This window comes from Aplidium turbinatum, chromosome 3, assembly GCF_918807975.1.
Source record: "Aplidium turbinatum chromosome 3, kaAplTurb1.1, whole genome shotgun sequence".
NCBI classification, from domain to species: Eukaryota; Metazoa; Chordata; class Ascidiacea; order Aplousobranchia; family Polyclinidae; genus Aplidium; species Aplidium turbinatum.
Genome location: NC_137474.1, coordinates 36,277,050 through 36,292,439, shown reverse-complemented (window position 1 = coordinate 36,292,439; position 15,390 = coordinate 36,277,050). Strand labels below are relative to the sequence as shown.

At 37.5% G+C, this 15,390-nt stretch overlaps 1 protein-coding gene across 2 annotated transcripts; it reads left to right on the top strand.

Annotated features, from left to right (window-relative positions):
* The first annotated feature begins 265 nt into the window (after nt 1-265).
* On the top strand, nt 266-5,850 carry LOC145767347 (uncharacterized). Of its 2 annotated transcripts, none has more exons than XM_082579153.1 (4): nt 266-477; nt 1,180-1,264; nt 1,865-2,002; nt 5,298-5,850. In XM_082579153.1, exons 1-4 carry the CDS (start codon nt 342-344, stop codon nt 5,494-5,496), a joined length of 558 nt encoding a protein of 185 aa, XP_082435279.1. In that variant the 5' UTR covers nt 266-341; the 3' UTR covers nt 5,497-5,850. The 2 variants fall into 2 exon arrangements, with proteins under 2 accessions (XP_082435279.1, XP_082435278.1); XM_082579152.1 differs by having other exon boundaries at nt 1,862-2,002; nt 5,298-5,849.
* Nucleotides 5,851-15,390: the final 9,540 nt, after the last annotated feature.

Genomic DNA, 15,390 nt, shown 5'->3' with positions numbered 1-15,390 from the left:
TTGGCATCTACTTTTTGAGCTCGTTATTTTTGTTAGATTGTGAAAGATTTTTCGTTATTAGGTTTCATGCTCATGAATACTATAGCTAACTGCTCTAGGCTGAGTCGGAGTCTGCCTTGCTTTCTGACCTAGAAATACTATTTAATTATTCATGAATACTATTTAATATTCATTAAAAAAAATTGAGTTTGTGACATCACAATGGGTATCAAACAACATGCTAAAATGCGTTTTTGTGTTTACGTAAGTTAGTGTTTGGTATTTATCAGTAACTCAAGTAGGATAAATGCGTAGTCTACATTTCAGGTTAAAATGAGTTTTCGAAAAATTGAGAAATTTGGATGGAGCAACGCTATTTGGTGAGCGAGGTGGCTAGAACTCACTATGAAATTGGCCCCATAGTTGCCGGTGGGGTACTTTGGGTTGTTTGTTTTGCAGCGTTGGTCAAAGGGGGGATAGTTTCCAGTCAATTTACAGGTAGTCCATTCATATGTTTTAAAAAAAAATCGTTGCTGATAAAAAAATTAATTACTAATAAATGTCCTGGTTAAAATGAAATTTTAATATTTCTGCAAGCAGATCTAGTCAGAAAGTTATGTTGTAAGTTTACTAAGTGGTAGAACTGGAAATACAAGTTTATGTCAAGAGTAAAACACAGCTAGGTTATATTTTATTTATTTATTTGAAAGGTAGCCTAATATTTTTTTTGTCTCAAAATAGCCCGCAACTAAAGTTGAGCCCCGATGTGCTATCTCTATCGTAGCTTGCTAAAAGGGGGCTGTTCGCCTCTCTGACCTTGTCTGCTTGTTCTTCACTATACACATGCGTATACGAAAGTGCATTAGCTACATTTTTTCCAACGCTATATTAGGCCTAAGCTACTTTTGTAGGTTACTGTATTAGCCTATCTTTTTTTGTCAAAGACAACCTGAAGAAAGAATTATTGGGCAACATATACGCTTTATCATTTGCAGAATGAAAGAAATTTCACTTTGGACTTCTAAAATAGCCTACATGACTTATTTTAATTTATAGGCAATCTATTCTTGCTAAAAACCCAAAGTGATGATGAAACGATAAACCTGGGCCTGCAAGTTTATTCCAGTTTTGTCAACGTGTATAGTTTTCAAAACTGTTAGTTTGAGCCAATTTGTCATTTGCCCTGTAACGTATTTTCAGGTGTCGTTGTCATAGTAGTTGTGATTTCGTGGTTTTTGTTCGGAGCAATAAGCTACTTCTCTTGCAAAGTAGATCCAAGGGGAGGGTAAGTTGGCCAGATTTTTCTGATCTTAATAAGCCTACTATCTTTTATGGAATAAATATATTGGTAAAACTAAACACAAATTGTATGACTTATAAATTTCACACTAAACCTATAATTGTTTTAAATAGAAACATTGGATACACCCCTTCTCTTATCATGGCAGATAATTATTGTTATAATTATTTTATTCTCGACACTGTCGGCTACTATGAGCACTTAATGCTGAGTGGTAAGCAGGAACGAGATTCAATGCTGTTTCTGAAGTTTTTTGCTGTCTTGTGGTTGTGACCCACTAAGGTATTGACCATATTTACTAACTCTAAAGTTGATACGCTAAAGCCCTAAACTACGTAACCATCGACCAGACTGACAATACATCACCTCATTTTTGTTCATTTCGATGGCTTAGCGGTTAGGGCGTCTGCCTTTGAATAACTAGGCATGGGTTCGATACCCTGTCGGGTCATACCAAACACTTTTTAAAAATGGAACTGAATGTAATTCCCGCTGGGCACTGAGCAATGGAATGGATTCGCGTAATAATGTATTCAGTATCCTTTTATGTGGACTTTGTTGCATCAATGACGTGTTTCACAGAAGAGTTGGAAGTGCACAGGAATCATTAGATGACAACGATATTGAGCTAGCAGAAGAGATGGAAGTGATCGAAGACGGAAGAGCAAGCAGCAGCAGCAGAATACAACAAATAATTCGTGGTCTCATTACTACTTCTCCCAGGTAAATCAATTCCTTGCTGTAGCTTGCACTAGATTAGCCACATGGATCATCCAAACCGACATTTGCAGTTCCTGGAAACTGCGTTAGCATTTTTACCTGCCATTTAGACTAAGCCTACTTACTTCAAGAATAATAGCCTGCTGTAACCTACCGTATATTTTTAATAAATCTAATTTTAATTTGGCTGCATTATTTCAGTTACTTATGTTTTGATTATGTTAATTTTTCCCTTTAATCAATCACACAATAGACTCTAAATTTTATGGAATAGCAAACCATAGAAAAAGATTGAGATAGGCTGCTGTGCGCAAACGGGCCAAACGTCACAATACCACCCCACTAATACTCTTTCAAATAAGAATAGTAACAGAAACTGCAAATGGCTAAACTCTAATTTAAGGGCTATGGAGCTTGTCTTTGTTGCACTGTTGCATTGTTGCATTTGTTGCATTGTGTATAGCTATAAATACGAATTCGGATTAAAAACACCAGACTGACTCTACAATCTGTTGGGACTCTATCTTTGGCTACATAACAATGCAAATAGTTTAACAGTGCAATAGTTTAACTAAAATAACGAAAAGATTTTCATCATCATTTTCAGCCTGTGGTAGCCTATTGCTGATCGAAGGCCTTTCCCTTCTCTTGTCAATCTCGTCGATCGTGTGTTTTTATAGGCTACCAGTTTGTTGTTCCATATTCCACAAAAACTAAAAACTAGGGAAAAATAATGCAGTGTTTGTCTTGAAGAATAAAATAAAACGCTGAGTTGAATACGAAACAGCCCACTTCAACAAGGTAGTTACAACAAATTTGGCGACGTGAAATTTCTTTTTGTATGCAAACCTCCTTCTGTTCCCAAAAAGTTTTTAAATAAAAAATAATCATCTCGAATGCAAAAGTATACGCTGGATAATCCCGATCAACGTTTCTGGATGCCATTATCGAACATCTTCGTTGTTTCATGGGCATTTAATTTTGGACAAGACTTATGTCCCTAGACTTATGCTATCAAAAGTTGAAATATAATTACTTTCCAAAAAAGCGAGAACACAGTATTATTTTTTCTGTAAACTCCAACAAAATAGCATAGATTACTAGTTTCGCTAATTTAAAATAGTCATTTCAAATGATGATCAACAATACAAAACCGGTGGATGAAGCCTAAGAAATAAAATGTCGGGTTTTTGTAGCAGTATTGTCACACCTTTTTATTTAAAATAGCCAAAAAACGCTGCACCAACTAAATGTGAACGTAGTTGAGCCCCAAAACGGAGATGTGAGCCCACTAACCGGGGTTTTGAAGGCCTTAAATAGAGCCTTGCGTGATTTTGGCCATTGAGTATTGAGCTTCTGCAGCAACATTTTCTTATTTCAAATAGCTAAACAAACATTAAACAAACTGAAATGATTGGGCCCTAAACAGCTTTGCTCTCTCTCTCCGGAGAGTGCGAGGGGCGGGTAATACGGTCTTACTACCCAAGACCAGTCTTAAACAATAACATGTATACACTACACAATCACAGCAACTCTAAAAAATCAACAGTTGTTTTTAAAAGACGGGGGACATGACCCCCTGCGTACGCCACTGGTATAGTCTATAGCAGGGCTTCCCGATTGGGGGTGCGAGTAGCTGTTGCTGGGGGTGCGAGAATCCATCGAGGAAGAAGAGCTATACCGTATATAGAGATGGATTCTGTTTAACGAGGGAGGTGGTGATTATCTCTCAGAGCATACTATGTTGGCCCATACAGCACAATGCACAACAACAAGAAAATACCACCCGACAAGTTGCTGATAACAAAAAGGCTGTGGTCCGAACGTCACGTGATTTGTAGCGGGATAATGCGATAATATTGTGTCAGCAATTTGCTCATTGTTTGCAATTGTTGCTCATTGTTGGCAATTGACATTCCAGAGGTGATGCATACTCATTGTATTCTTCATCGTCAAGCTCTTGTATCAAAGACTATGCGCGTTACTCTGAAAAATGTGATGGATTCGTGTGTTAAAATTGTAAATTATACTCGAGGAAGAGCTTTGAATCACAGTTTGTTTAAAGCATTTTGCAGTGATCTTGATGATGGTGCTTCTGTTCAGAACTGTTCTGCTGTTTCATGCAGAAGTCAGGTGGCTCTCCCTCTGTAAGGTTTTGAAAAGTTTTTTTGAGCGCATAATGGAAATTAAACAGTTTCTGTGAAAACGAAAAAATGCTCTTGTGCATACTTTTGAATATCCTAACTTTGCTCCTATGTCGGCATACCTGGCGGATGTTTTCCAACATCTAAATGACCTAAATTGTTTGATACCAGAAAAGAATGTGAATATTGTGATTGCTTGTGGCTTGTTGCGTGCTGGAAGATCGTGGAGTGGAGATCTGGAAGAACCGGAAACTTGGATCATCAACCCCTTTGCCTTCAAATGAGAAAAGATGGGCGATGAGGATGAAGATAAGGAACATCTGATAGATAGGCCTATGCAAGTATGCCAATCGACAAAGATGCTTTATGAGTCCAGCTCACTCGAAACGTTCTGGTGCAGCATCCAAACTAGGTATCCAACTCTGGCTAAGAAAGCATTGCAAGTTTTGGTTCTATTTGCTACCACTTGGCTGTGTGAATCGGGATTTTCATCTCTACTTTACATGAAAAATAAATACCGCAACGCCCTGGAGCCCGAAAATGATCTGCGCATTGCATTACCCCAAAGGTTCCACGTTTCGAACAGATAAAAGCAAAGAAGAGGCAGGAGAAAAGTCAAAGATTTTGATTAACGCCATTATGTTCGCAGTTTGTGTTATTTCTATATTTATTCGCTTTTTCATTTTGTGTGATTGCATTGTTGAAGGCTGCCCTTTTTCCTATTCGTTAGCCATATAAAAGCCGGTGAGCTGCTTTTCTCCGTTGTTTTCGTACGTATTTTGAATTTTTGTCGCAGAACCACTCCGCTTCAAAACAGGAGGTGCGGATTGACTTCACAAATCCCATGGGGTGTGGGGTGATAAACGAATCGGGAAGCCCTGGTCTATAGTCACCAGAAGAGCGTACAAATTAGTTTATAATTAAAATGCCTGGTGAACACTGAACAGTCCCATTCTGTATTCTGTAGGCCTATTGTTGATACATTCAGAATTATAGATTGACAGCTTGGATAAGCACACGATAGTTAACGAATTGCATTGTTATGGGTGCAATATGACAGACTGGAAGGTGCAATGGGCAAGCTGCTGTCCTTCATAAAATTTAAATGTGCCACTAAGTAAGATTTTTTTCAATTATTTTGTGTTAAATTTCAGCCGACAACAAATCATTTCGAATGCCGAGACTGAAGATAACATTGCAGCGAATCCACCAGAGTACAAAGACATCAATTTTGCGTCAGTGGTAGTAATAAACTCTGATATTGAGATGACTTCAAGCAATTCAAGTTCTGATACTCCACCACCAGTTTACGAAGAAGCCATTATGTGGAAACAAAGCAGCAATGATGATTAATTCTCAAAGGGTATTTTTGGTCCGGTACTAATGAAATCTCCAGGCCTCTATGGAACGAAGCCACCTCAAAAATAACAACATCTCTCAAGAGAGAAAATATTACAAAAGAAAGGATCGACCCTGGAACAACATAGCCTATAGCCTACTTTGGATGTAAACACTTTGTAGCAAAAAATACAGAGTATATTTGTTGGGTTCTCAGGCCCTTTACAAAATTTTCGGTCCTTAAATTAATCGGTGGCAGGCTCCAAATGTACCTCCGGTACTGCCTGCTGTCAAGGCTACAGTTAGTAGTTAGGCTATAGCTTATTTATTTCTTCGTACAAAAGATGTAGCCTAATGGTAATACAAGCATGACTTGTAAACCTCGGCCTACTTTATTAGCCAATGCGTTGTGGTATAGGGCTTAATAGGCTACTCTTTAGGAATGATCTTACTTTATTAAACAATATTTTTCACTTTGGGATTTGTTTTGGCAACAATAATTTTAGTGCCAATTCAACCTTGGCTCAAAATAATATTGTTCAAATTAACTACAATGTTTAATCTCAAATCGCGGGTTGGAGAAGACTGGAGCTAGCACCAAAGCCCATAACGGATGCAATGAATTGAAATGTGTCCGGTAAAAGCTTAAGTTTGGTGAAAAATTGAAACGCAACAATTTTCAATGAAGATTAGCACTTTGCTGTAGAAAGGCAAAAGTCAACTTTGCCACAGAAAGACTCGTTTAAAATTTCGTTCAGATCTTAAGAATTGTTTCTGCACTGAAATAATTGTAACGATACCCATTGATTCTTGTTAGATCAATGTTTTGTAAAAACATCCTGTAGGTTTGGTTTGAAGATTTTGCAGTCGGCTAGCGCAGGGCTTCTCAAACTATGGGTCGCGACCCCAAATGGGGTCGCGTAATGAAATTTTGGGGTCGTAATGGAATTCTAGTGCTGGTGGGTTGTAGTCTTGCCATGATGTCAATTGACCGCAACCGTCGGTGCGAACTGTCAAACGATAAAATATAATCAATCGTAACAATATTGATGCATTGTTACGCTATCATTGCTGTAACGTGCTGACCAAAAGTAACCTTACCGCTCGCATTATGATTTCAGAGTAGCTTATCAACTAGTTTCTGAAGGAACCAGTTACAAGATTAATTGACTATGGATCAGTGGTTAGGTTTCGTAGATTCATGCGGTAACAATTGCAAGCACAAAGAAAACAATTGATAAGTCAGAAAGAAAAAGAAAATATAATGATCAAAATGATCCGTTTTAATGTCATTAACGTGGATGTCCCCATAATGCAACAAAACTTTAATTGCAACAAAACTGTTGGTGTTTTATTTAAATCCAAGATGTTGAAACTTGACTTTAATCCGATCATATATTTAAATGAAAAACGTATCTGCTTTGAGACCTAGTGAAATATTTAGGAGTAATAATTAACGACTTGCTATCCGATGATGAAGACACGAAACGACAATTACGGTCGTTGTATTGTGCTGGAAACATGTTAAAAGCAAGGTTTTCCAAATGTTCGATTGCTGTTAAAAATGTGTTGTTTCGTTCCTATTGTATTCCTTTTTATGCCTGTCAACTATGGTGCAACTATCTTTCATCCAATAGTAATCGCTTACGTGTTGGATACAATAATTGTTGCAGAATGTTGTTTAATCTGCGGAGACGACGCAGCATCACCTCTGCATTCGTTGATAACAATACCACAACTTTTCAAGCTCTCATTCGTAAAAGTTATACCAGTTTGTAACACGATGTAACTTGTTTTCCAATCAATGAATTAATGAAATAATGCCAACAGACTGTTACTATCAATCTTTGTATGTGGTACAATGCAACTCAGCTCTCCACAACTTTTCAAGCTCTCATTCGTAAAAATTATACCAGTTTGTAACACGATGTAACTTGTTTTCCAATCAATGAATTTATGAAATAATGCCAACAGACTGTTACTATCAATCTTTGTATGTGGTACAATGCAACTCAGCTCTTCGGAGTTGAGTATCTGCTTTGTTTCTACATTTTATGTTTGATTGTAAAATGGACCATGTTGAGTCTGATGTAAATAAATAAATAAATGGGGTCGCATAGAAATATATTTTTCAAAATGGGGTCGCAGAGCAAAAAAGTTTGAGAAGCCCTGGGCTAGCGTATAGCCTACACTGCATTTACGCTTAATAGGCTCCTTCATTAAGGGAACGTTCAAATATTACGTAACGTTTTTTTTCCGAATTTTTGACCCCCCCCCTCCCCCATGTAACGCCAACGTAACGCTTTTTTCAATCCCCCCCCCTCCCCCATGTAACGCTTTTTCACTACGAATTCAGCACAAAAAACTACCATTCCGTGGTCGAAAGCGTTACGTAACGTTTTGCTTGAACTCCCTCCCCCCCGATGTGACGCTAACGTAACGTTTTGCATAAACCCCCCCTCCCCCTCGAAGGCGTTACGTAATATTTGAACGTTCCCTAAGCAGAAAAAATGAGAAACTGGTAAAGTTCCATTTTCATATTTTTTGTCTTTTTTAACACTTCTTTGTTGGATAAATAGGAAAGCCTCAAACAATGTGGTCTATACTTGTATTCTAAGTTATTAGGCTGTAGTGTTGAAGTGTATGTTAAATTATGCGGTGAAGTAAACTTAAATGATCGAACAGTTTTAATGATAAAAGCAGGTCATCTCAAATAAGGTTGAGTGGTAAACCAAGGCAAAACAGCAGAGGAGAAAATACATGGTAAGTATATTGTAGAAAGATAATAGCCCATAGAAAAACTGAAGTTAAGCTTTCTAGCAACGGAAAAGCAACCAAGTTTGCTTGTTAGGTTGGGTTTTGTGAATCCGTTTGTCTTGGCGAAATTTCCCGCTTGACAAAAACCCCTATCATAACTTCATTCATAACAAAAAATGTTTTGATAAAATTGAAAATAAGTAACAGTAACACCAGGGAGTTAGGCACCATACAAATTTATACCAAATATTAATTGAACAGTTTTGTCTTCAATTTTCTGCAACAAAACCGAGTTTTTTACATTGACTTCATCTTTGCAGACTTTTTAAATCAATGTAAGAAATGACTTATTTGATAAGTGCATTAAAAATCGAAGCTTCCGCATATATAATGAAGTAACTGCTGCAAATCCGGTTAGAAGCTTTATCATCAGGTGGCATAGGAACTTCGAGGTGTATTTTAAAAGTCACAAATCGGGACAATTGAACACCATGTAGGCTAACACCCATTACCACAAGAGAAAATAAGTCACATCACAACGGAACTGATAACAATGTCAAGTAAAACTAACAATGGGGGAAGCTCAACCAGGAAGAGAAAGCTCAGTTTAACTAAGAATTAGGCTACTGTAGGTTCTGTGATGGTCAGTTTTGAAAACTTTCTTTAATATCAGCCTAGTTGGTAAGGAAATGAAATAGGCCTACTGTGCATGAAGTGTAGACTACTAAACTACAAGCAACACGTTTAAAAATCACAACTGAAAATCGTGTAACGAGAAATTTATTGCTTATGTCAGGGTTGCCATACGTCAGGATTTTCCTTGACATGTCAGGAAATTTAGTTTTCAAACTGCCTCAGGAAGAAGTGTTAAACGCGTTTAAATGTTTAGGATTTTGACACTCAAACTACCCAGCGCGTCAGACGGTAGCCACTTTAACAAGTCGAAATTCTGCCACTGAAATTGATTAGAATGAAACCGCCAACCAATCAGAAGCTACGGTTTAAGTGACGTAAAAAATGGCAAAAAGAAGATGATAGAAAGCAAATTAAGTGATGGATTTTTTGTCAGCTGGTTGGCTTAAGGGTTAGGGTTAAGGCTAGAAAGTAGTCATTTCATTGACGCGGGTTCGATTCCCACTACTGCTATTGCTCTTTTTCTTCTTTAATTACCAAATAATGTTCAAAACAAGCATTAGCTCTCTGGATGAGTGCTAGAAGGATCACAATTGGACGGCAGCCTCTTATAACATGTTCTGATTGGTTGGCGGTTGCATTCTAGTCAATTTCAGTGGCAGAATTTCGACTTGTTAAAGTGGCTACCGCGTCAGACGATGCATTTCAAATGTCTATTTTCCTGTATCTCTCCCAGACATCACCTTTTTGCTGAAATTTCCTGACAATTGTTTTCTTCTTAAAACGTTTGATTACAGGAAAGAATAAACATTTTACTTCGATTGCTTTAGCCTGGAAGAGAATAAACTCTTTCCCTCTTGTGAAGAAATGATCAAGGTGCAGACCAATACAGTAGTTGAGAGTCTATTAAGTACAAATAGTTTTCCTTCTGCGTTTAAGCTTCAATGGAATTTCATTTGTTGCATTTCGTCACTTTTGTTGTGTTTTACACTGCATGTTTACAAGGGAGCATTAGACACACAATTGATGAGTTCCTTTTTCCAAAATTTTAGTTAACATTTGCTTATGTTGTAAGTTTATATTACTGCAAGTGCTGTTTGATTTTTGAACAAAGATAGAGTGCATTTAGAGAATATGATGTTACATAACTAAGAACAGAAAGTAGTGAGTAGAGAGTTTAGAGATCGACCACGAAAACCGTCGCGGCAAAATGAAAAGTAAATTTTGGGCAGCGACGATAAAAACGGCTCAGTAAAAACTCCATTTCGTGTAATAAAATCCAACGATTCTTGCTGTTTTTATATTTTCTCTTATCTTTTTTTTTCCTTTTTCAACAAAAAGCGATGATTTCAATGTGCTGTGGAAGTATCCTAAATTTACAACTTACGATTATAAACGCGCTTGGCACGCAAAATTTGTCAACGCGGCTGAAAGAAATTTGACAGGGATCGTGCATCATCAAATATGGTAATTCTAGCTTATGACTATTCTATATCTTTGGGATCACTATTTTTTGATAGGAATGCTAAAGATTTTAAAACGGTAAGGCAATTTTTTAAACAACTTATTCTAAGGCTCCTAAAGAGAAGAAATGAATGGCAATTTACTATAGTTTATTATCAGGTTATGGCCCAGCAGCGACCTCAGTGCATGCGCTTTGTGTATTTAGCGTAAAGCCATTTCAGTTTCTAATTCTAATTGAGAAGTTTCTAATTGAGTTGAAGTTTCTAATTGAGAAGAAAATCACTTAAAACAATTTTATTTTATATTTTGCATTGATTATGGTCAAAAAATTAAAGAAAATTCTAGAAAGTTCCTTATGTCCATGGATAACCATGGTCTCGGTCACATTTACGTTGCTTTTGGTTTAGCAAGTAGCCTACCTAGTAATTTAAATCGGGGTTTATTTTTTTGGGTGTTCACTTTTTCAGTAAACTTTAAGCATATAGCCTACTTGCATTTAAAAACAAATAGGGCTATTGGAGCTGAGGTGGTTTAACCGCACCACTTTGCTTTTTTTTATACTGTACAAGTGCTTTAAAATTTATACAAGTAGGCCTAACCTACATTAAAGTTTGCTGAAGAAAGTGAACACCTGTAAATTGGGTCACGCTACGACATTCAGTAGGATGGTGAATGTTGATATAATCACCTGATAGTTGCTGATGATTAATAATAATCCGAGCATTTATTTTGAAAATATTTTTGTGTTTCTCTCAAGCATTGTGAAACAAAGACGCATACGAAAGTAGTTAAACTGAGTAGTGACTGGTACATCTCGTACCGACAGCCATTGAGAAATGATTCGATAACGCAAACCTTGCACCTCCTCTGGAGTTGCTCATGATCAGGCACAACTTTTCAGCAGTTTGAACGTCGTTTTGTGTCGATTACATTAAATTGATGTCCACTGAGGTGTGTTGTATGTACAACTCTGATTACAAAAGTATAAATGGAATGATTCTGATGACTTTAAAACAATTGGATACTAGATTGGTAATCAATACAGGAAAACCTTTTGAGAAAATTACTTCCACATAGTTCGTTGATCTTCAATCAATGCAAAAAGCAGTTCGGCAGGAAATAGATGAAAAATAGTAAGCTACAAAACACGTGGAAGGTACTTTCGCTTGCACACGGCAGTTCTGAAAGACTTTTAATTCAAAAAACAGACCAAACGCTTTCACAACTACTTTTTTCTGCTCAACAATCAAATGGTTGATATTCATAAGTAGGTCAAGCTAGAACGTTTGAAAGTTGAGTAGTCGTTGTTGAATTTCAAGTTTTGATCAGTCTTTGATCAGAAGTGATAACAAGAAGAGAGAAAAGGAGACGAAGCAGGGGAAGAAGCATATAAACTTGGGGAGATGATGTAAAACAGTGGGCTGACTTGTCAAGCATCAAGGAAGCAAAAAGAGTAACTGAAGAACGTGACGTGTAGATAGTGCAGGCCCTTAGGGGCAAAAATGAGCATCTTTAGGCTAAACGTGTTACACGTTGTTTTTTTGCATTTTTTTGTAGTTGATGAATCTAACTTCAATTTTAGTGGGTGCCGCAACTTTTTGGGTCACGTGATCACCCCCAAATCGGGGATTCCCCCCAAGTCAATTTAGAGCCCTTTTCACGGCATTTTTATGCAATTAGATACGTTATTTTTTTACGTTTGGACTGACTGCCACTACAAAATACACGAGATAAAAATGACACAAAATTATGTTATTAATGACGTCATTGTGACGTCATGTATTAATTTTTTGCTTGTTTTTTTCTTATTGTAGTCGCTTGTTTGTTGTTGGTGTTACTTTTTTGGTTACAATAAGTTACCAATGGTTTTTCAACTGATTTGATTAGTATTGAGTGTCAGTACTAACATATTCAAAATCTTTAGGAATCCTACTTCCGGAAAGTGGTTATTTTCAAGATAGCTTCCAAGATGGCCGCCAAACCATTAAACAAAACAGTAAATTGACCATAACTCGGTCATCATATGACCAAAACATGTAACTTTGGTGTCTATATCTAGGTTTTTATACCCTGTGAAGTCAATGAGATTATTCTCAGAATTGTTGAATTATCTGATAGCCTATAAATTCAATATGGCACTCCAAGATGGCCGCTAAACCATTAAAATAACATAGTAAATTGACCATAACTAGGTCATCATATGACCAAAACATGTAGTTTTGGTGTCTATATCTAGGTTTTTATACCCTGTGAAGTCAATGAGATTATTCTCAGAATTGTTGAATTATCTGATAGCCTATAAATTCAATATGGCAATCTAAGATGGCTGCCAAAACAATTAAAAATGTACAATAACAATGTATTGTTTATTAAAAAACCCGGTAAATTTCTATCACAGAGATTTCTATATATATATTTGGGTTAACTGAGCAGGCATAAAGAGCTCATACGATGTGGTCATGTAGACTCTTGACATAATCAGCGTAAAGAAAGCAAATGGATCAAGTATTACTAATGCTCCTCGCTGTCACTCTCGATGTCATCGTCTGTAATTATGTGATTGCTGTATGGACACATGAACCAGTTTGGCATGGTCCACATCCAGCATGGTATGGTAGCACATATCTCCGGCAACTACAGTGAGGTGAACACGATTCGCAATTGCAGTGATCATTTTCAGTAGGTTGTCCGGGGCAGCTTTCATGTCCGTCATGATTGGAACCATCTGATTATTGTCTACTTTCCATCCCCAGTCTAGAGCATCCATACCATCGTCAGTAGCCTACCCATCCTGACCATAATCTGGTAGTAAACTCTGAGGCAGTGGAATTTGGTAAAGGTTGATGTAGGTGGCAAACGTTCAGGGTGAACAAAGGATTTGGCTGTTTTAATTTTCTTGACCAATGTATTGTATCGCTGTGTTTCTAGATTACTACTGCCATCGTTGCCAAACATAACGGTCATAGCTTTGTTTCCAAGATCCTTAATTTATTTTATTTTATTTATTTATTTGCATCAGGCACTAAAGAGACAGGCCCATATTCATAAACACAACACAAGTCACAAAACACACAAGGTAAGCATGATGTGGTCTGTCTGATTTGGGAGAATAAAGCAATTTGCACATTCTTTGATTATTGGTTGACTTTTCACTAGTTTCTTGAAAGCGTCTTCTTCCCGATACCAAATATCCTTGACGTTGAATCACAACCGGTGAATGCATAAATGAAGAGAAGCTGCAAGCATAATTATGTCTGGTCCGATGATTGCTTTAAGTTTGTTGATGTCGTGTATCTTGGTTGCGTAAGCCTTTTCGGAGCGGAAGTAAAGGTCTTTAATGTCTGGGTCAGTGTCAGCATAGCGTAGTATCAATATTAAAAGGTCCGTGTCTTCATTAAAGTCGTACTATGTCGATGAGGGCTGTCCATCTGCCGTCTTGACGATGTCAACATCTGCATCACCTGGAGCGTTCCTCACATTGCAGCTTCTATTCCTCAGTTGAGCAGAAATTAATCCTTCCTTGTTGGAAGCTCGAGGCAAGAACTGCTCCTTCTTTCCAATGAACTTGGTGTCTACAGTAAAGTGAACAACCGGGTGGACGTTCATGCCGCGTCTTTGATGGGTATTGTCTTTGATAGACGGACCACCATATGCATCAAAGACCACCGTTGCTAAGCGATAATGACGAATGGTAAAATCTGCATACGACTGTGCAATAGACCCATAACTGTCTCCAGTTTCAATGGCACTCGATGCAACAAGAACCCTCCATCAAGGACGTAGTGATCGGTTTTCGAGGCAGATTCTTTCACTACTTCATAATCGGCTGACATCACACTGCTGGCATGTTCTGTGATGGCAGTAGCTATTTGAGGCTTATCTTCTGCAAGAAACAGGGTCTGGATGTTACGTGGCTGTCACAAGTAATACTCGTCTTCCTCTCAACTGGCCTGAGTTTTTGGGAAATGACAGCAACAAAACTGCGTCATATCAACTGGTTCAACAAGCTGTGATAACTTCAGTCGATCCAAACTTGTTTACGATTGTTGTAACATCGTTAGATACAGCTCTTAACAATCAAACATTGGACATGTCTGAGGTTTCCCCATGTGATCACGAAGAGGCAGACACCCGTATGTTTCTCCATGTGAAACATGGAAAATCCGATGCCATAGTCAAAACAGTAGATACTATTGTGGTAATTATTGCAATTTCGTGTTTTGACAAGTTAGAAATCTGTAAACTATGGGTTGAATTTGGAGTTGGAGAAAAAACTCGCTTCATTCCAATCCATGATATTGTTTCATCTTTACCTCAATCTCCGATGATTTGCGCTTCTTTACCTTTGTTTTATGCTATCACAATCTGTGATACTGTTTCGTCTTTGGGAAAAAAGGCTTGGGATTGTTGGATGCTTAATCTTACCGCAATGTGTGGCTTATTTAACTCTGAATTTCTCAAGCTCACCTAGTTCTATAAATGACATACAAAAGTATGTCATAGCTCTTTATGGCAATGGTCCTACTATCACGGATGTAGACGAATGCCGTTATATGATGTTTACCAATGGTTGCACTATTGAAAAGCTGCCACCAACGTCAGCTGCTCTGATGCAACATACACGCAGAGCGATACATCAAGCTGAAATGCGGAAATCAAGCCTCGTAAATGTTCAGCAACTACCTTCTCCTTTAGCTTGGGGTTGGAAACATAATGATGCAAATCAGCTTGTTCCGTTTTGTCAGTCTACTTGTGGCTCTCGATGTTCCTGTATAAGAAAAAATCCATAAAATGCACAAGTCTTTGTTCATGCGAGTACGAAACATGCAATTCGACCACAAAATATCCAATCCTCTCTGATGTTTCATCTTCAATCCACATTGACGTTTCATCTCCAATCCACACTGATCATTCAAGAAATGCTTTTGACTTTCTAAACTCTATCTTGTAACTTGAAGAAACTTGTCGTACACGGATTTTTTTAACATCAAATTACGTATGGTAGGAATTTAACATCGAAAACCGCTAGTTTTTTCGTCTTGAATTAACAGTGTT